General features: G+C 50.2%; 1 protein-coding gene across 1 annotated transcript in view; it reads left to right on the top strand.

The window, feature by feature from the left end:
* Positions 1 to 413: 413 nt before the first annotated feature.
* Positions 414 to 19772, top strand: part of LOC144106924 (uncharacterized) — a 143525-nt gene continuing 124166 nt past the window's right edge. Inside the window, exon 1 of the mRNA XM_077639885.1 lies at positions 414 to 879. Coding sequence (XP_077496011.1) covers positions 864 to 879 — 16 coding nt within the window. The 5' untranslated portion in view covers positions 414 to 863. The remainder of the gene's footprint in view (positions 880 to 19772) is intronic.

The raw sequence follows: 19772 nt of genomic DNA, 5'->3' as shown, positions 1-19772 counted from the left end.
ACTTCTGGCGTAGAAGCAAACCACTCTAGCCACTTCGCTCGGGGAGACAAATGTTAGTGCGAGGCGAAATGGTGGACGACAGCACAGGGACACAGAGCGGCGGAGGTTCCAGAAAGCAGGCTTCTCCTTCGGCTTATTCCGTTGCCAGCGGCGCCGGCGGCGTCGTCAGGGGCTGCCGTGTCGTCTGCTAGCGCCGGTCCGCGGAGCAGACGACGTGGTCGTCGCGGGAGAAGGGCGCGCACCTGTTGCGAATCCGCTGCCGCTGCACCGGCTGCGGCGTCGCTAGCGTCGCAAGCGTCTGCGCGGCCTGCGTCGCAACAGCGTCTAAACAGCGGTAGCAGCCCTCCTCCCCGCTGCCGCGAGAAGCGGGAAACATCGAGAGAGAGTGCGGTGTGCCTCGCGCTCTCCCGCTTGGCAAGCAGCAGCGAAGCCAGCGAGAAAGCCGGCTTCGCCGCTGGCGCTGTCGTGGATCGTGGTTCGGCGGCGCTCTCGGCGCTGGGAGCAGCCGCACTTTGGCGCAACGCCGCGCACGCCGCCGCCGCTGCCCCGGCGAGTGAAGCAGCAGACGCTAGGCGCCGCTCGCCGCCTTAACGTTTGCCCCCGCGCGCAGCCCTGTTCTGTCGATCTCGTGGTCGCTGCTGTCTCGTGTGTTGTGTGTGTGTTGCGTGTGCCGCCCTGGATTGGCCGAAAGAGGAGCGTCTCGGCAACGGCCGCGGCAGCAGAAACTGGGTAGCAGACGCCTGACAACTCTGGTCCAGCGCGTTGCAGACGACGTCGCAGCAGCACGACATGGGAATAGCAGACGCTGGGGTGAAGAGTCCGTGACATTTGCGGTCGCCGTCGCACTGCCGAGTCACACCAGGATGAAGTCCAAGAGAGGTGAGTGTCGCATGGTTCGAAACGCGGCCACAGCGTGGCTGACCTCGTGCGACGGCGTCTCGATAGTGCGAGCGACCACGTGCCGCTGTGTCAAGTTCGAAACGTCGTAACTGCCACGCGCTGCGCTCGGTGCAGAAAAAAAGCAGCTTCTCTAACAACCTTCTTCGTCATCTTCTTCAGCCCGCTGTCCCCCCGAATGTCTTCCTCATTTTTTTCCCCCCCATTTTAGCGGTTAACGCGATTAACGGTTCTCCGCGTCGCAGGGGGGAGCGCGAGGCGCCAAATGTCATCCGGCTTTGACGCTTGACATTAGCGCGACATTGACGGCGACAACAGGACCGCAGTGCAGGGTTGTGTTTCCGTAGCGACGGTCACAATATTCCGACCAACCGCCGCCCGTGTTAAATTCGCGAAACTTGTAAATCCGCGATCTTTTTGTCCCTTTCCGTTGCTTTTTTCGCTGCCAGCACAACACGACGACAGCTACGGCTAAATACACGCACCTTTTATTTTGCCGTCTACTCGTTGCGACTTCCCGGTTCTGCCGGGTCCTTTGCTGCGACGTCAAAAGATGTTCATGATCGTGGTGCTGTAGTCGCGCACATGCATCACGTGTTTTAATTTCTTTGCATTTCGCCTTCTTGCCAATCAGACTCGCTGCTTCTTCAGTACTCAGTTTGCGGCCGTAAAACAAAAAGCTGTTGCAGTTCCAGCAATCCGCTCTATGTCTCTGGGTCGATATTTTTCTGCCGTTTTTTTTTTCTTCTGTTCAGCGGGAAGAAGTGCGACACAAACGTGAGGAGGTCGCGAAACGCTTCCTTTTCCTTGTTTTATCGTCTTGTTTTATTTCCGCCGTCGTCGTCCGCACGCTACGGGCGGCGGAGGAGCGCTGGAACTGTCGCCTCGTTGCCCTTGACAGCTAGCTCTCCGGCCGCCGCGTCGCACGCGTGTGACGCAAAAGACGAGAGGCGAAATAGCGTTTTCCTATCTCGCTCGCCGGTGGCGACTCGGCGTCCAAAGTGCCGCGTCCGCTGTGTCTACAACTGCACCTCCTCCTAACCCTTCCCCCTCCCCCCCCCTTTATAACGTCTTCCTAGGCTTGTACGCGCTGTGCGGCAGGAGCGTATCTAGGGATCTCCTGCTATCACCCCCTAGCCCTTACGACGGCCTGATCGGAAGCCGTTGACGTTATTCCCTTCGAGCTGCTCTCGCATAAGCGTTTCCCCGGACCTCGCCATGACGTAACGTTTGTGAAAGGTCATGATAAAGGAAATTACAAAAAAAAAGAAAACCATTCGGAACTGATGAGTTGCTGGAATAGAGCGGCATTTTCGAAAAACCTTAACAACGGCTTAATAACGGAAGCTGGCTCAGGGAGCAACTGACGAGCGTTCGCGTGTCCGCCATACTGCACGCATTTTCGAGAGGCTGTGTAAGCCTCGTTGTGTTGTTGTTTACGACCTTCTCTCTACGTCTGCGCAGCGAAGCAAAGTCGCGCAGAGGTCAATTCGAATTTCTCTCTCCCGCTGATAACTACGCGGTGTTGTTTCGTATGCGCTCGTATAACGTCGACGCAGAGTCCGATATTCCCAGACGTTCAATACTTTTGTTGTTTTTTTGTCAGTATAGCTGATTTGCAATGTCTTAGGTGTTATAACCATTACGTTCCGTCCTCTCCGTATCGCCTACTGCGCGTCTCTGCGAGAAGAAAACTGCACAGGAGACCCGCCGCGGTGGCTAAGTAGTTAGGGCGCGCGGCTACTGAGCCGGAGTACCCGGGTTCGAACCCGACCGCGGCGGCTGCGTTTTTATGGAGGAAAAACGCTAAGGCGCCCGTGTGCTGTGCGATGTCAGTGCACGTTAAAGATCCCCAGCTGGTCGAGATTATTCCGGAGCCCTCCACCACGGCACCTCTTTCTTCATTTCTTCTTTCACTTCCTCTTTTATCCCTTCCTTTACGGCGCGGTTCGGGTGTCCGCCGCGACAAGTGGGACATTTACTGCGCCATTTCGTTTCCCCAAAAACCAATTTCGTTTTCAAAACCGAACCCGCCGCGGTGGCTCAGTGGTTAGGGCGCTCGACTACTGATCCGGAGTTCCCGGGTTCGAACCCGACCGCGGCGGCTGCGTTTTTATGGCGGCGAAACGCTAAGGCGCCCGTGTGCTGTGCGATGTCAGTGCACGTTAAAGATCCCCAGCTGGTCGAGATTATTCCGGAGCCCTCCACTACGGTACCTAATTCTTCCTTTCTTCTTTCACTCCCTCCTTTATCCCTTCCCTTATGGCGCGGTTCAGGTGTCCAACGATATATGAGACAGATACTGCGCCATTTCCTTCCCCCCCCCCCCCCAAAAAAAACAATTATTTTCAAAACCGACAGGAGAGCTGCCGCCAGGAGGTTGTATGCGTACGAGAGGCGCAGCGTGGCTTTGTCATTTTGTTGCCGTGATTCCTCACTAGTCCTGCAGCTTGTCCGTTCGCTTTCGAGACTACCCCTAGCTCCCCTATTGTTGTTCCGGTTCAGCGCGGTAATCAATAACGGGGGATATCTCCGCGCAACGCTGCGTGCGTGCTTGTTTTCGGTGGTACAAACACACAGATCTACTCTCTATCTCTGTCTCTCTGGAAAACACCGGCCCGTTACGTCTCTACCGATGGGACGCTTTTTTTCCTCGACCATCGAGCGGCGCACGTGGTCTGCCCGCCGCTCGTTTCCGCCCCGGCGTTTATAGCCGTTCGCGTCTACGAAGCGCGCATCTGGCGTTTTCGCGCGCTAGCAACGCTAGCCAGCCTCGCCGCCGTTGACGCGACAGCGCAGCGGCACGCTCCGGGAAGTTGAGGCCGACGCGGCGGGCCTCGTAGCAGCTTTTGACGTCCCCTCTTCTCCTGTCTTTCGTTGTGTGTTTCTGTTGAGCTTTCTCTGTTCCGTTTTCTCTCGAGCTTTTCCCTTTTGTGTTTGTATTGCGTTTGCGACGCGTTTCTGTTGTCTTGCTTTCCAGAGTTTCTACTGTTGCCGGTCGGTTTGCGCTTCTTTAATTGGTTTTTTTTTCTGTCGTGCTTATATTGTATTTGTGTCGAGTTCGCAGTGCGTTTCTGTGGTGTTGCTTTTTCTGAGTTGTTGCAGTTGCCTGCTATCCTTCATTTCCGCTGCCCCAGCTCAGGTGCTTCAGTATCGATGGCAGATGCCGGGGCTAGCAAACATCTTTTCCTTCCTTATTATTATTATTTTATTAAAATATTTTGGTAAATTATTATTATTTTATTATTGGCGTTGCGTTGCCTGCAACGCGTGCCGACGTCAGTCGGGGGGAGGGGGGTAGGCTGTTGTCAAGTCGGGGAGGGGAGCACATGCTTTAAGGCGCAGTTGAGGTGTCCACCGAGATGTCGAGACCCGAGCTATTTACTGCGTCGTTTCCCTTTTCCAAAACATGTGTTTTCTCGTTCCTCCACGTAAGCAGACTTAAGCGCGCCCTCAGATTTTTTTATTTCTTTACACGTGAACTTATTCTCTGTTTTCGTCCTTCAGTTTGATCATTCGTTTGATGCATCGTATAGCTATGTCGCGGCGACAACAACGCAGAAACCACCAGCGGTAGCTGTGTGATCATAATAATAATAATTGTTCTTTTGGGGAAAAGAAATGACCCAGTATCTGTCTCATATATCGTTGGACACCTGAACCGCGCCGTAAGGGAAGGGATAAAGTAGGGAGTGAAAGAAGAGAGAGGTGCCGTAGTGGAGGGCTCCGGAATAATTTCGACCACCTGGGGATCTTTAGCCTGCACCGACATCGCACAGCACACGGGCGCCTTAGCGCTTCGCCTCCATCGAAACGCAGCCGCCGCGGTCGGGTTCGAACCCGGGAACTCCGGATCAGTAGCCGAGCGCTCTAACCACTGAGCCACCGCGGCGGGGTTTGTGTGATCTGAGTTCGCGGCGTTGTACGCTTTGTGACGGACGTCAGCCCGGTAGATACATTTTCGGGGGTCGCCGTGTCCGTTTCGCCGGTTACTAGTAACTCGGTTTGTGTACAGCTGTGTGGTTTGTCTACCATCACGATTTTGCTCGCAGCGGTCTTCGAACTGTGACAGTGGGTGGGTGACACAAGACGTGAGGGACGACCGCCTCGATTCAGGTCGCAGGCGTTGTTAAAAAGGGCGCGTCCAGCTTGTGCGTGTGTCACCCGGGGGAAGCGTTGTTTTTCCCCGACCGAAATGGCAAAGTGCTGAAGTCTCGAGGCAGCGATCGTCGTGACAGCGACAGGTTGTCGCCAGGGCGTTTCGTGTTTAATAGGAGGCAGGTTTCCCGACAGCGTAGCTTCCAAACAAAGCCACCAAGTCTATATGGTACGGCGAGTCTTCGCTGCGCGTTGCCGCCTCCGGCAGTTTTTTTTTTCCGGACTGTTGCTATCCTCAGGTATGGAGCAACAGGCATCAGGGAAGGAGGCATGTTCGTACAATATGCTTACCGAGTTTCGTTCCAAACTTCAGACTGTTGCCTTTTGTGACTTGCTAGTGCGTCAGCGTGGACTTTGTTCTAAAAAAGAAGTCTTTCACTCCCTCCTTTATCATTTCTCTTAGGCGTGGTTCAGGTGTCCGCTGATATGTGAGACAGATACTGCGCCATTTCCTTTCCCTAAAAACCAAACCAAAACGGAAGTAGACCCATTGGGCTCTTTCCTTGTATGGTAGAAAAAGATAGCTCGTTGTCAAGCACGTACTAGAGAAAGTAGACGGCAAGGACACGGCGCGATGTTGTGTTGTTGATTATGCGCAGGATATCCTGTTATGTGCTGCATTGGACTCGGCCCTGTTCGCATTTTCCTTTGTGTTAGATATTTCATGAACGAAAGAAAAGCCGAAGGGGTGATAAGGGCGAGCTTTTTACGAAGTTGACAGGCGCTTTCCGAGCATTTAAATACTTGCGCGTACACAAACACTCTGGCGAAAAATTAAAAAAAAAACGTATGCAGAGGCGACCATCACCGCCATCAGGTGCGTCCTTGTACGCTGTCACGTGAAACGTGAATGCATAAAACTGTCGTTAAAAATCTTGGTGTGTCGAAAGTTGCTCGCCCGTATAGGGGGGAGCCACTAATGGCTTGACATTTCCTCTCTAAGCGCACTTTTTTGTTGCTTCTGCAGTTGTTGTGATTGACAGATGGAGTGGACAGCGAGATAAAGTGAAACACACCCTAGTGTGGCAAGAGCATGAGGCGCAGTGATAAGGTTGACATGCTTGTTAGAAGGAGGCGGCTTGCGCAAGACAGGTGTAACTGTAGATCACATTGCGAGAGGCCTCATCAGCAACGGTTCGCCCCGAGACCGTTTTCCCAAGCATTTCAACCCTGAGTGAGCCGCGCAGCAGGCCGGGGAAAAGCTTATACCCATCAGAAAACCGGTGCGTACTCGGCGGCACTGGTAATCGAACCTAGCACCTTACAAATGCCACCCGCCGCGGTGGCTCAGTGGTTAGGGCGCTCGGCTACTTATCCGGAGTTCCCGGGTTCGAACCCGACCGCGACGGCTGCGTTTTTATGGAGGCAAAACGCTAAGGCGCCCGTGTGCTGTGCGATGTCAGTGCACGTTAAAGATCCCCAGGTGGTCGAAATTATTCCGGAGCCCTCCACTACGGCACCTCATTCTTCCTTTCTTCTTTCACTCCCTCCCTTATCCCTTCCCTTACGGCGCGGTTCAGGTGTCCAACGATATATGAGACAGATACTGCGCCATTTCCTTTCCCCAAAATTATTATTACCTTATTACCTTATTATTATTATCACCTTACAAATGCGTGGTTGACGCTCAGTCACAAGGCCACCGCTTCAGTATGTTGAAAAAGGGTATTATAGTAATGCGTGCCTAATCAACCTTGTATCGAAAAAATTATACTTAGCACGGTGGTGTCATGCTATTATGAAGAGTCTCCCGTTCGGTGTTTGTCAGTCTGTTCTTGTCCCATGTGTCGAATAACCTGGTCCTCCATGGGCAGTAGTTGCCCATCGGTACTCTGCTTTGCAAACACCGTTCCTCTCTGGTTTCCCTCTGTAGTTCTGACACGAATAGCACCGAACCTTTGTTGGAACTACGCAGTGTTGGAATTGGAAGCAGCATTTTTAATGCAGTTTGTGTTGACGGTACCCGAGCGTATTTACTTCGTATGAACGGGAAGTTGGAATTAGTCGGGTTCGAGTCCACCAGATTCCACTGCACTATAACCACGGACCCGCCGCGGTGGCTCAGTGGTGAGGGCGCTCGGCTACTGATCCGGAGTTCCCGGGCTCGAACCCGACCGCGGCGGCTGCGTTTTTATGGAGGCAGAACGCTAAGGCGCCCGTGTGCTGTGCGATGTCAGTGCACGTTAAAGGTCCCCAGGTGGTCGAAATTATTCCGGCACCTCTTTCTTCTCTCAGTCCCACCTTTATCCTTTCCTTCACGGCGCGGTTGAGGTGTCCGCCGATATATGAGACAGATACTGCGCCATTTCCTTTCCCCCAAAACCAATTATTATTATTATTATTATTATTATTATTATTATTATTATTGTTGTTGTTGTTGTTGTTGTTGTTGTTGTTGTTATAACCACGGCATTTGAATACCGGCGGCGCCTGTGGCTGCGTCTTCTTGACTCGTCTTATCCGAGCTTCGCGCGGGACGTGACAGCTGCTGCTCCTGTCGGCGTGTTCTAAATTGCAGACATGTGCCCTCGCCCTCGAAACGCAGCTGCGACTGCCGTCGCTGGATGCTCATTATCCGTCGCTTCACATCTGCTTTCCACTCGGATATGCGACGCACTGCTTTGGGCTCGCATTGTCGAAGCGCGCTTGCATGCTTTCTAAATGTCGGCGAAGCGAGATCTGTCAAGCTCACGCCGGCGTCGTCGGTACGGAGAAGCTTTCATGCCGCATTCGTCAGCGTTAAGGAACTCTGCTTCGGCGGTGATTGGTCGGAAATCTTATCGGGAATCTACGAGGTAGACTGTCTCCTATCTCACCGATAGCGCGCTGCTGCCCCCCCCCCCCCCCCTGAACAACAATTTCCCAAGTCAAAAAGCTGTGTCTGTAGTATATATTTCGTTGACAGCAAACTCTATATGTAAAGTGGCGAAACATTTCGTTATAAGCCATACTTCGCTAAAAGCAGTTGCGCCAGGTTCTCACGTCGACAAGAAAAAATCATTTAAACAATAGGTTCGCAGTTCCGGGTTCGAACCCGACCGCGGCGGCTGCGTTTCGATGGAGGCGAAACGCTAAGGCGCCCGTGTGCTGTGCGATGTCAGTGCACGTTAAAGATCCCCAGGTGGTCGAAATTATTCCGGAGCCCTCCACTACGGCACCTCTTTCTTCCTTTCTTCTTTCACTCCCTCCTTTATCCCTTCCCTTACGGCGCGGTTCAGGTGTCCAACGATATATGAGACAAATACTGCGCTATTTTCATTCCCCAAAAACCAATTATTATTATTATTATTATTATTCATGTCAAAAGTTCAGTCTGTGGTATATTTATCCTTGACATCAAGCGCTATAAAGCGGCGAAACATTTAGTTATAAGCTATACTTCGCTAAAAGCAGGTGCGCCAGGATATCACGTCGATGAAAATCGGCTTTTTCGGGAAAGGAAATGGCGCAGTATCTGTCTCATATATCGTTGGACACCTGAACCGCGCCGTAAGGGAAGGGATAAAGGAAGGCGTGAAAAAAGAAAGCAAGAAAGAGGTGCCGTAGTGGAGGGCTTCGAAATAATTTCGACAACCTGGGGATCTTTAACGTGCACTGACATCGCACAGCACACGGGCGCCTTAGCGTTTTGCCTCCATCGAAACGCGGCTGCCGCGTTAGGGTTCGAGCCCGGGTACTCCGACTCAGTAGGCGAGTGGCCTAACCACTGAGCCACCGCGGCGGGTTAAAACCTCGCTTATAAACAAAAATGCATTTAGGAGAGCCTCAAAATTTGTGGTAAAATATACAGAATTCCGAAGAATGCCTTTTGTTACAGAGTGCTGGAGAGGGCGTTCAAGATACAGCTGGAAGACTTCGCACAAAGTGGTGATTCTCGCAAGTTTACTTCGCTGTAGCGAGAGCTTTACTGTTTCCATGCGCAACTGAGTTTTCACGTGGCAGCAAGAACATTGCCTCTGGCGGCAGCTGTCAGCGTTGTCAAATCTTTCTCTCCTTCACGCAATTTACAGCGCGCTTCCTTACGCCTATCCGAGCTCGTCAGTTTAAAGACATTCTATGTTAATGGTTTCCTCTGAATGTGACGCCAGCAGCACTGATTTCTTTTTGCAGTTCTGACGCCCGAAGTTGAAAGGGGGGGGGGGGGGGGGTCATTTACCGAAAGCGACCTTTTGCATCGCTAGACATCGTTTTGCAACATGTGGCGCCTCTTGCATCCAGACAGTGCCTGTTATACTCGTGTTAGTTAACTCTGCGCGGCAAAACACATGTGACAACCAAGCTTTCCCACTTGATTTGTTCGTACAGTGTACAGGAGCAAGGCAGCTTCAGCTATATACGCCTCTTATGGAGTGAACAACTCGGAATTTTTCATTAAATTTTGACGTGGATGCGTCGGCCGTTTGTCTTTTTCGGGAAGCGCTAATTTATCCGAAGCGGCGCCGCTGCCTTTACGTCACTCCATTGTAAATTCAAGCTTCGACGCAATTAAATCGAGAGTGAAAATCTCTGTCAAACAGGCTGACAACGTCGCCGCTGCTTACCAATTAACTGTCGTGCGTTAGTGTCAGTTTATCCTTTAGACAAATATGATTTACAACTCAACAAGATATCTTCAAAGTGTACTCGATGCGCATGCAATTGAAAGTGCCCGATGAAGATTCTGCTGAAATCTCGTTGAGTGAACCAAATATACGTTGATGTTCTGTTGAATCTCTGTTGAGTTAGGCATTCAGCGTAATATGCCCTTGCAAAAAATTCTTTAGACAGTCTGTAGACTGTCCATAGACTTTTGTCTTTAAAGTCTATAGACTCTCTATAGACAAGGCCTAGAGGACAGTCTATAGATGGTGCATAGATGGTGACTGCGGGAGAGGAATGTGTGCTATTATAAGAGACTGCACATAGCGGGGTACATGCAACAGGCTTTAGGACATTATTCGCATAGAATTGGGACGCTATGGGGGAGCAATTGCCGGCAGATAAAGCAAGGCTAACTTCACCTGTAGCATTCAACACCTCAACCTCAGAATAAGCAAGGCTAACCCCACCTGTAGCATTCAACACCTCAACTCTACAGTCTATAGGCAATACAAATCCTATAGGTAGTCTGTAGACAGTCTATATATTTATGGCCATACACTTTTAGTAGACATTTGTCTATGGACTATGAATAGACAAAAAGACATATCTATAGGAAGGCAATAGAGTCTATAAGAAGTTTATAGATTGTTTATAGATTATAGACAATTTTTCTAAGGGCGTTTCGTGCACTCGATGGCCGTTCCGCCCCGGATCATTTGCCTCGCGAATTTTGTGCGCGGTTTCCCGATGTTGGCGGGTCTGGTTTCGTTCTTATGCAATCACCCTTCCAGAACTGCTATCTCGTTATTTACAGCGCCACTCCATATCTCCGATCTCCACTCGAGAGTCAGCAGAGTTTTTTTCCCTAGGCTGGCACTTTTCCAGCTGAGTCTCGTGCGTAAAGTTTTTTTTTTCCGCGGTGGTGATTGTCAAAAAGCTTGGTTGGATGCGACTTGCAAACGCATCCGGGTTATTAAGGGCTTGGCTGTTTTGTATGTGACATAGTGTGCGAGGTGCATAATTTTCTTCAATAGAAAACGTTGGTTGCATTAAATTTCACAACGACCGGTGTTTGCCTACTTAAGTGGGAACGTCGCATGCTAATTATGAGTTGTTGTTACGCTTGTGTCGTTGAAGTGCGGCTCATTATGCATGTTCATCTATCTGTCACTTCACTCTGCCGTAAGTTTTGTGCACATCGTTAATGAAAGTGCGGAATAAGGCTACGGAAGTATTTCTGTGGAGGTTACTACACATTTCTGCATTCACAGGGTAGGTTCGTGCCGAGGAGTCTTGCAGAACAAGATGAACGAGTGATCAACCCCGCGTAAACGTATTCCTTACAAAAACGGTCTATAGACTTTTTATAGACCTCTAAAGACTGTATTGCTTTCCTGTAGATATTTTTCATAGTATATAGACTGTCTGTAGACAAGAGTCGACTAAAAGTATATGCCCATAAATCTATAGACTGTCCGTAGACTGTCTATAAAGTTTCTATTGTCTGTAGACTAGTTCATAATATTTGTCTGCAGAAATTCGGTGGACTTCGTAGAAAAATGTTTATGGAAAATCTGTAGACCGTCGAAGCAATTTTTTAAGGGATGTGGCAAGAAAAAAATTGCGTCGCATTCGTCCTTAGAATTGTAGGACTTAGATGAAACCCTTTTATTTTATTTCTGGCACATCTCCGCTGCATCTCCAGCGGTCTATTGTTTATGTAGCCATTCATGATATTTGCAGCGACCGCGTTAGATAGCAGGTTACGAGTTCACCAACCTTTTGCAGATTCGTTGGTTTGTTAGTGTAAATGAACAGATATAAGCGGGAAGATAACCTTGTCACGGGCGAGTCGACGACAGACCTCAGCTGTGCTCTGATTTTGGGAGCACAAGATCCACTTTGTGGGCTTCAAACTTATTCGCAACTTTCCTCTTTGCACGGCGTTTTTTTTTTTTTGCTGACAAGGAAAAAACAAAAAGGTAAAGAGTAACCGTTAGACAGCCGCGCAGGTGCAGTCTTTTTTTTTTTTATCTGCCTACTCTTTCTTCGTTTTGTGTTGCGAACGGCATTTTTTTCTTACTTTTTGTTCATACATGTGTGTGTCACTGTGCAAACCATACTCGTAGCCGTTTAAAATCTCGGTACGGCATGTTTGGTTTATGTGCGCTCGTCAGAGGCAGCACACACGAGTTGTCCTCTGGCTCGCTGGTCGACTGCAGTCGCTCTCTGGGACATCAATTTAATCACTCACTCTCGTGGACGTTCATACAATCGCTTACTCAGGCATTCACTCATTCGGCAACGAATTCACGAACATCACACACTGGAGTATTCACATACCTCTAAGCCCGCACTCGCCCAGGTCGGACCACACGTATCACTCATTTCGAAACGGACCAATAGTACAATGACCACGATATACACAGATACCGACATGCCCTCATTAGCACACCCCTGCGCTCACTCAGACATTCACTTGCCTCGGTTGCATGAATGCGACAGAAGTGTACAGAAATCAACTTGTGAAGAAAGAGCGAGTTTTGCGAAGGAAAGGCTTGACTCGTCCTCTACTCTCTTCCTCGACGTTTTTGCACGTTCCCCCAAGAAGTGGAGTGGAGTCGACTTCTGTCGCATTCATGTAAACGCGGCTACTGGACCACTCGGGTCGCATTTACATGGATGCGCAAAAGACGACTCAAGTCCCCTTTTCGAGGGAAAGTGCAAAAACATCGAGGAAGAGTGTAGAGGACGGGTCGCGCCTTTCCTTCTAAGAATTTCCTCTGTTCTCTCGAAAAGTCGACTCGATACGTAATCTGTCGCATTCATGTAAACGCGGCTTCAGACGCGCAGTCAGTGATGTTTGCTCACTGAGACACTGCTTCTTCGGACAGCACCAAATCTCTTGGAGAGGCTACTCACTGTCAATTACTGATTAGCACACTCCGTCACTCGCGCAATCACTCACTCACACAGGCACACACGAAGGCACAATTCCCACGCGCTTTGTTTGTCCACGTTCGAGCTCCATGCTCGTATCAGCGAATTCCGAAATGCACAGTGATGCCGTAAGCTCGGCGTTATGTAAGTGTCTCTATACCCGACATGCTTGTTCCCTCTGCGTGGCATTTTTTTTCTATCTATCCGCTTAACTCTCAAAAGAGGCCTCGTGTCGTTGGTGTGAAGGAAAGCGGGCAGGGGGGGGGGGGGGGTGCAATCTAGGGAACAGGACGCGCTAATGGCAAACGACGGAGCTCCGCTAGCCGCGAGACTGCTCGTGTCTGCTCAGCCTCCCTATTGTTTTATTTTTTTATTTTTTCCCCTAACCAACCTTCGCCGACTCGGCTCGTGGTCTGTGCCGCTGTCACTGTCGCGACGTGTGACAGCTCGGCGTCAAAACTGGCTCACAGAGGAGTCTCTCTCTCTCGCTCTCTTCCTTTCCCCTCTCTCCAAGCCTGCGCGCCATAGTGGCGGCGGCAGCAGCCGGCATGTGCCATGGCGGTGCCGGTGCGGCATCAACAGGATGTCGCAGGTGGGACGTCGCAGCAGACGCGTGTGGTACGCGTCCCCTCTGCGTCGGTGCGGCGGGCTGTTTTGGGGCCCTACTTTCATGCTCGCAATGGGAGTATTCCACTCGCTAAAAACCGTTCGTTGTTACGCAAGCTGTAGCGTCTGTTGTGACGTCACTGACTTGCACTAACATCACACTGGCCATGTTGGTGGTAGAACCGAAAAATTCGGCTCGTTTGTCTAATCCGCTTATTTTACCGCCACCTATCCCGCAAGCATTGCGTCCCTGACGTCGCGTGCAAGCCGAATGACGGCTCGTGATTGGCCGGGCCGGTTTGGTTGTCGTGTGTGCGCCTGCCGGGATTGGCTGGGGCGTCCGGCCATAGGACTAATCGCAAGGGCACGTCTGCGAATTCTACTGTCGATTGGTTGCAACGAAAAATTGAAAATTGGTTTTTGGTTAAAGGAAATGACGCAGTATCTGTGCCACATCTCGGCAGACACCTGAACCGTACCATAAAAGAAGGGATAAAGGACGGAGTGAAAGAAGAAAGGAAGAAAGGGGTGCCGTAGTGGAGGGCTCCGGAATAATTTCGACCACCTGGGGATCTTTTAACGTGCACTGACATCGCACAGCGCACGGGCGCCTTAGCGTTTCGCCTCCACCGAAACGTGGCCGCCGCGGTCGGGTTCGAACCCGGGAACTCCGGATCAGTAGCCGATCGCCCTAACCACTGAGCCACTGCGGCAGGGCAAGGCCAGCGTTAGTTTTCACGCCGCTGCACAGAATTCTATAGACGGTGCGCGGCAGAGAATGAGAGAGAATGTGTGAGTGTGGCAGGGGCGTCGGTGGCAGTATTGTGCAATGCGAGGGCAATTATGGAGGAGGCAGAGGAGTAGCACACATGCGCGTGTGCCGCAGTTCGCTCATTACGGAGCTGCACCGTTCGCGCAATGGCGTACAGTACGTTGTACCGCCTGCAGAATAGCGGGATTCGCGTATAGTCGGCATGCTCTTAGCTCGTGGCTGGGTGCATGCACATGCTCGTCACCAGGTGGTACACGTATAGGTAATGGCGATGCGTTTGCTTACGGAGCGACGTTACCATGCCCACTAATGAACGTCGCCTGCTGTAATAACAAACAAAAAAACAGGAAAGAAACTCACTAAGGAACACTTAAAGGAAGCAGGCAGGAAGAAAACGGTGCATATATACTGAGAGCTCAATGCTCTTAATTTAACGCGTCCATTGGGTTAAATTGGCGTGCTAAAATAACATTGAGGACATCCGTCGCTCAAGTATTGGAAACGTGTAGGATAAACAAGAATGTTTACTATGACATCTTCCCTCAAAGTTTTCACCTTTCAGGCTAGAATTATCAATGAAAAGTGGTACAGCTTGGGATGTTGTTAGTGCGCTGCTGCTATTACGGTATTTGCAGTGCTGGCTTCATTACCGCTGCATGTACTCTTCCTAGCATGACCATCATTCTACGCGGTGGCTCAGTGGTTGCGGCGTTCGGCTTCTCAACACGAAGGCACCGAATCAAATCCCGGGCCGTGGCGGCCACTTTTCGATGGAGTCGAAACCCAAAAGGGCGCCCGTCTGCTGTGCGATATCGCGCTTGTTCAAGATCCCCACGTGGTCGAAATTACCCCGGAGCCCTCCACTACTGCACCTCTTTCTTTCGTTCTTCTTTCAGGCCCTCCTTTATCCATTACCTTACGGCGCGGTTGAGGTGTCCGCCGATATGTTAGACATACTGCGCCATTTGCTTTCCTAAAAATAGTGTGTGTGTGTGTGTGTGTGTGTGTGTGTGTGTGTGTGTGTGTGTGTGTGTGTGTGTGTGTGTGTGTGTGTGTGTGTGTGTGTGTGTGTGTGTGTGTGTGTGTGGCACTTGGCGTTTCCAATACTCATAAATAAATGTATTTTTTAACCAGTCATGCCTATACGCTGCCGCAGCTTTCCGCTTTCTTCCAGAGGGTCGGTGTGCAAACATGTTCTGAATGTTTTGTAACACATTTTGTCGCTTGCCTGTGAGCTTGTCTGTTCTTTTGCCGGTACGCTCGTTTCCGTGCCCTTGTGCTAGACAGCGACGTTGCAGTTCCAGAATAAACGGCGGTTCGGGTTTCTTCACTAGCTGCCAGTGAGCCCGAGTGAGCTAGCAGCTGCCGGAATAAACTGCGCCCGCGTGAACGACTGACACATTGTAACCGTAGCTCGCGCAGCTAATAAGCAGCAGCAGCAACGTCTTTTTCGCAGCGGCGCGAACGTTTGCCCTCCAGCCGCCAAACAAGAAGCGCAGCCTTCGCTCTTCTGCGCGCTCTGGATGGCTGCGTCTAGTTTCTTCGCGACACACGCGCAAAAACGAAATAATAAAGAACAAGCGCGCCTCGGCGCTGCAGCGACGACAGTGCGCGTCCTCTCATGCCCTCTAAACACGAAAACGCCTGTATGGGAGTAAGCAACCTGGCTTCTAGTGTACTCCCTTTTGTTCCGAGGCTCACAGTGTAATCTAAAAACGAAGGAGTAAAAAGGGGTAAGCTGGACTCTAGCGCACTCCCTTTCTTACTCTAAACACAAAGGAGTAAAAGGGTGTAATGTGGGCTCTGGCGCACTCCCTTTACTATAAACACGGAGTAAAAAGGGGGTAAGCTGGACTCTAGCGCACTCCCTTTGGTCTAAACACAGAGGAGTTAAAAGGGTGTAAAGTAGCGCACTCCCTGTACTTACTCTAAACACAAAGGAGTAAAAACGGTGTAATGTGGGCTCTAGCGCACTTCCTTTACTCTAAACACAAAGGAGTAAAAAGGGGTAAGCTGGACTCTAGCGCACTCCCTTTGGTCTAAACACAGAGGAGTTAAAAGGGTGTAAAGTGCACTCTAGCGCACTCCCTTTACTTACTGTAAACACAAGGAAGTAAAAAGGGTGTAATGTGGGCTCTACCGCACTCCCTTTACTCTAAACACAAAGGAGTAAAAGGGGGTAAGCTGGACTCTAGTGCACTCTCTTTAGTCTAAACACAAAGGAGTTAAAAGGGTGTAATGTGCACTCTAGCGCTCTCCCTTTACTTACTCTAAACACAAAGGAGTAAAAAGGGTGTAATATGGGCTCTAGCGCACTCCCTTTACTCTAAACACAAAGGAGTAAAAAGAGGGTAAGCTGGACTCTAGTGCACTCTCTTTAGTCTAAACACAAAGGAGTTAAAAGGGTGTAAGGTGCACTCTAGCGCACTCCCTTTACTTACTCTAAACACAAAGGAGTAAAAAGGGTGTAATATGGGCTCTAGCGCACTCCCTTTACTCTAAACACAAAGGAGTAAAAAGAGGGTAAGCTGGACTCTAGTGCACTCTCTTTAGTCTAAACACAAAGGAGTTAAAAGGGTGTAAGGTGCACTCTAGCGCTCTCCCTTTACTTACTCTAAACACAAAGGAGTAAAAAGGGTGTAATATGGGCTCTAGCGCACTCCCTTTACTCTAAACACAAAGGAGTAAAAAGAGGGTAAGCTGGACTCTAGTGCACTCTCTTTAGTCTAAACACAAAGGAGTTAAAAGGGTGTAAGGTGCACTCTAGCGCACTCCCTTTACTTACTCTAAACACAAAGGAGTAAAAAGGGTGTAATATGGGCTCTAGCGCACTCCCTTTACTCTAAACACAAAGGAGTAAAAAGAGGGTAAGCTGGACTCTAGTGCACTCTCTTTAGTCTAAACACAAAGGAGTTAAAAGGGTGTAAGGTGCACTCTAGCGCTCTCCCTTTACTTACTCTAAACACAAAGGAGTAAAAAGGGTGTAATATGGGCTCTAGCGCACTCCCTTTACTCTAAACACAAAGGAGTAAAAAGAGGGTAAGCTGGACTCTAGTGCACTCTCTTTAGTCTAAACACAAAGGAGTTAAAAGGGTGTAAGGTGCACTCTAGCGCTCTCCCTTTACTTACTCTAAACACAAAGGAGTAAAAAGGGTGTAATATGGGCTCTAGCGCACTCCCTTTACTCTAAACACAAAGGAGTAAAAAGAGGGTAAGCTGGACTCTAGCGTATTCTCTTTCATTGAAGGGAGCACGCCAGAGTCCAGTTTACTCCCTTTTTACTCCTTTGTCTTGAGAGTATACTGTACGCCTCAGAGCACTAATACAGTCGGGGCACACGTTTGCCGGGTGTAGTTTTCGAAAGGGGAAGCGCGTACTGGTGGTTTAGCACTAAAACTGCGCTGTTGGGAACTGCGGTGTTAGCTTCTTGAGGGGCTCTCGAATCCAGTCGGCGTAGCAAGCATCGACTCGTTCGCCTGTACTGTACACCGCTGAAAGCTTTCTTGCATCGGACGTGTTCACCCGTTCCGGTTTTGCATTCCGAATATCGGCTATTGGTTGTTTAGTTCACGAATGACTGCATCGGCCTGCACTTTTATTTATTTGCGCGCTGTACTTCCTTAGGAGCAGCTGAATAGCGGAGTGCCAGCTTTCTATCTGGCTGAACCACGGAAACAAGGAACGGCAAAATATATTTGTCTGTGGTTGCGCGCTTCATTAGCCAGCTAGTATGCATAGCCAACAACCCAGCGCCAAGTTGTACTAAAGGAACTTTCCCTCGCATATAATGACTCCAGGTTCTAAGAAGATAATGCAAATAGATTAATCCTATGCACACGAGCGTAATATAGAAGCACCGCGGTTTTTGGCCTTCGACGAGGAGCACGCGTTATGCCGCGCCAGGTCTGTTCCTTCCGCCGAGGCCCGCGCGGTTTTTCTCTATCGGGAGAGGAGGGAAAACGAGGGGGCAAAAGAAACAAGGACGCATTGTCTTGGGAGCCGGCGTGACGCCATGCGTTATGGCGCCTTCTGACAGTTGTGAGCGCGCACGCGAAGAAGCTGTATATAACGCGATTCTCCTCCGGGGAGCAGCGAGGCTGAACTGCCTGCCTGCTTGCGCCGTTGGAAATGCCGCGCGGAAGCCGCTGTCGATTGGGGCGAAGTGCGCGTTTGCTGCAAGTGGCAACACGTCGGACTTTTGCGCATCTTGTTTTGGAGCGAAAGCTGTGCTTCACGACGCGGGTCTTTCGTTGTGCTTCACGACGCGGGTCTTTCGCTCTGCTTCACGACGCGGGTCCTTCGCTCTGCTTCACGACGCGGGTTTTTCCACCGTGCACCTAAATCAACTCGCCCAACTTTCTGCTCTGTTCACGACTAAATCTGCAAAAAGCCGATTCATCGGCGAAGTGTTGACCTTGACCTTGAATGAATAAAATAATTATTCACTCGACTTTGATTCAAACCTGCGGCGGCTCAAAGAGATCAGCTTCACTGGCCACTGCTCGAGAGCGTTTATGCTATCGCCGCAGCCGACCACGCCTCGTGTTAAACTGCAACACACTCTCGCGCTGTGCATGACGCCTCGGGAGTTTCCAAAGCAAAGCCATGAGCCAACCAAGCTAAACAAATGATTTCGTACGTCTACTCGGTTTAACTGCATTAAAACCCTACCATCTTTTTAATGCAGTAGCATTAGAAACCCTCTGGGGCCAGTATGCGTCGTTGGTCGTAAAACTCGCCCATTTGCTGGAGAGAAGGGACGTCGCCAGACCGGAGCATTCCCATTGGCTGCAGGGAGTGACGTCACCAGATCGTAATTGACGTGTCTTCCCGAACAGGCATCAAAGGCCGCTAATATGCTATCGCATTACCAACACGTAATGAAATTAAGCATCCCTGTGAATTTTTCGTTTCGCTGATGAGTACACTCAAAGCCAAGCATATAACATTACGGACGGGAGAGCTAGGCACTGTAATACTATAATAGTTTAGTACCATGAAGGTGGCGCAGGTAGCTGTGCTCAGCTTCGTCACCAGGGGGTGACGCGACGCCATCATGGTACCGCCAAGAATGGTCCCACAAACGAGTCTCAAAATTAACAGCGCACTGTTTCAACAAGAATGGAAATCGGTATGAAGGGAGCATTTTCATACTTCCCAGCGCGCTTATAAGGTCTGTTGTTGGAATCCTATGTACGTAACCTTCGGTTTCATGAGGGTAGCGGCCGTATTGGATCCATCAAGAACCACGCGACGTGTAGTTCTAAACGGCAGGCTATCAAAAGTCGTCACCTTAATGCCTTCCACAATGGTTAGCAGAAATGCGAAGAACGCGTTCGTGGAAGTGTATCCGCCATTTTGACTTCTGCACTCAGCAAGTACCCTATGGTGCTTCTCACCACGCTTTGTCCTAACAAAGATTTCTTTAGCCAGTCTATAGACTGTCCGAACACTTGTGTCCATAAATTCTATAGACAGTCTATAGACAATCTATGGATTTATGGTCATACAATTTTTGAAGACTTGTCTATAGACGCTCTAAAGACTATGAATACACAAAAAATATCTGTAGGAAGGCAATAGAGTCTATACGAAGTCTGTAGACTATTTATAGCCTCCTTTGCAAGCTCATCGATTAGACAGGGCGGTCGCGAACGCGCGGCGTCACAATATGCGGGACTGCATCGACGGATGTAATAGGGCAGCGGCCAATCAAGACCGCGCTTTCGCCCGTGCGCACGCGTTGACGTGTACGAGGCAAGGTGGTGTATCTCCGCTTCTCCACTGCCGTTTCCTCCTCGTCGTCTTGCGTTGTGCG

Source organism: Amblyomma americanum, chromosome 10 (assembly GCF_052857255.1).
Source record: "Amblyomma americanum isolate KBUSLIRL-KWMA chromosome 10, ASM5285725v1, whole genome shotgun sequence".
Classification (NCBI taxonomy): domain Eukaryota; kingdom Metazoa; phylum Arthropoda; class Arachnida; order Ixodida; family Ixodidae; genus Amblyomma; species Amblyomma americanum.
This window is presented reverse-complemented; position numbering and strand designations above follow the sequence as displayed.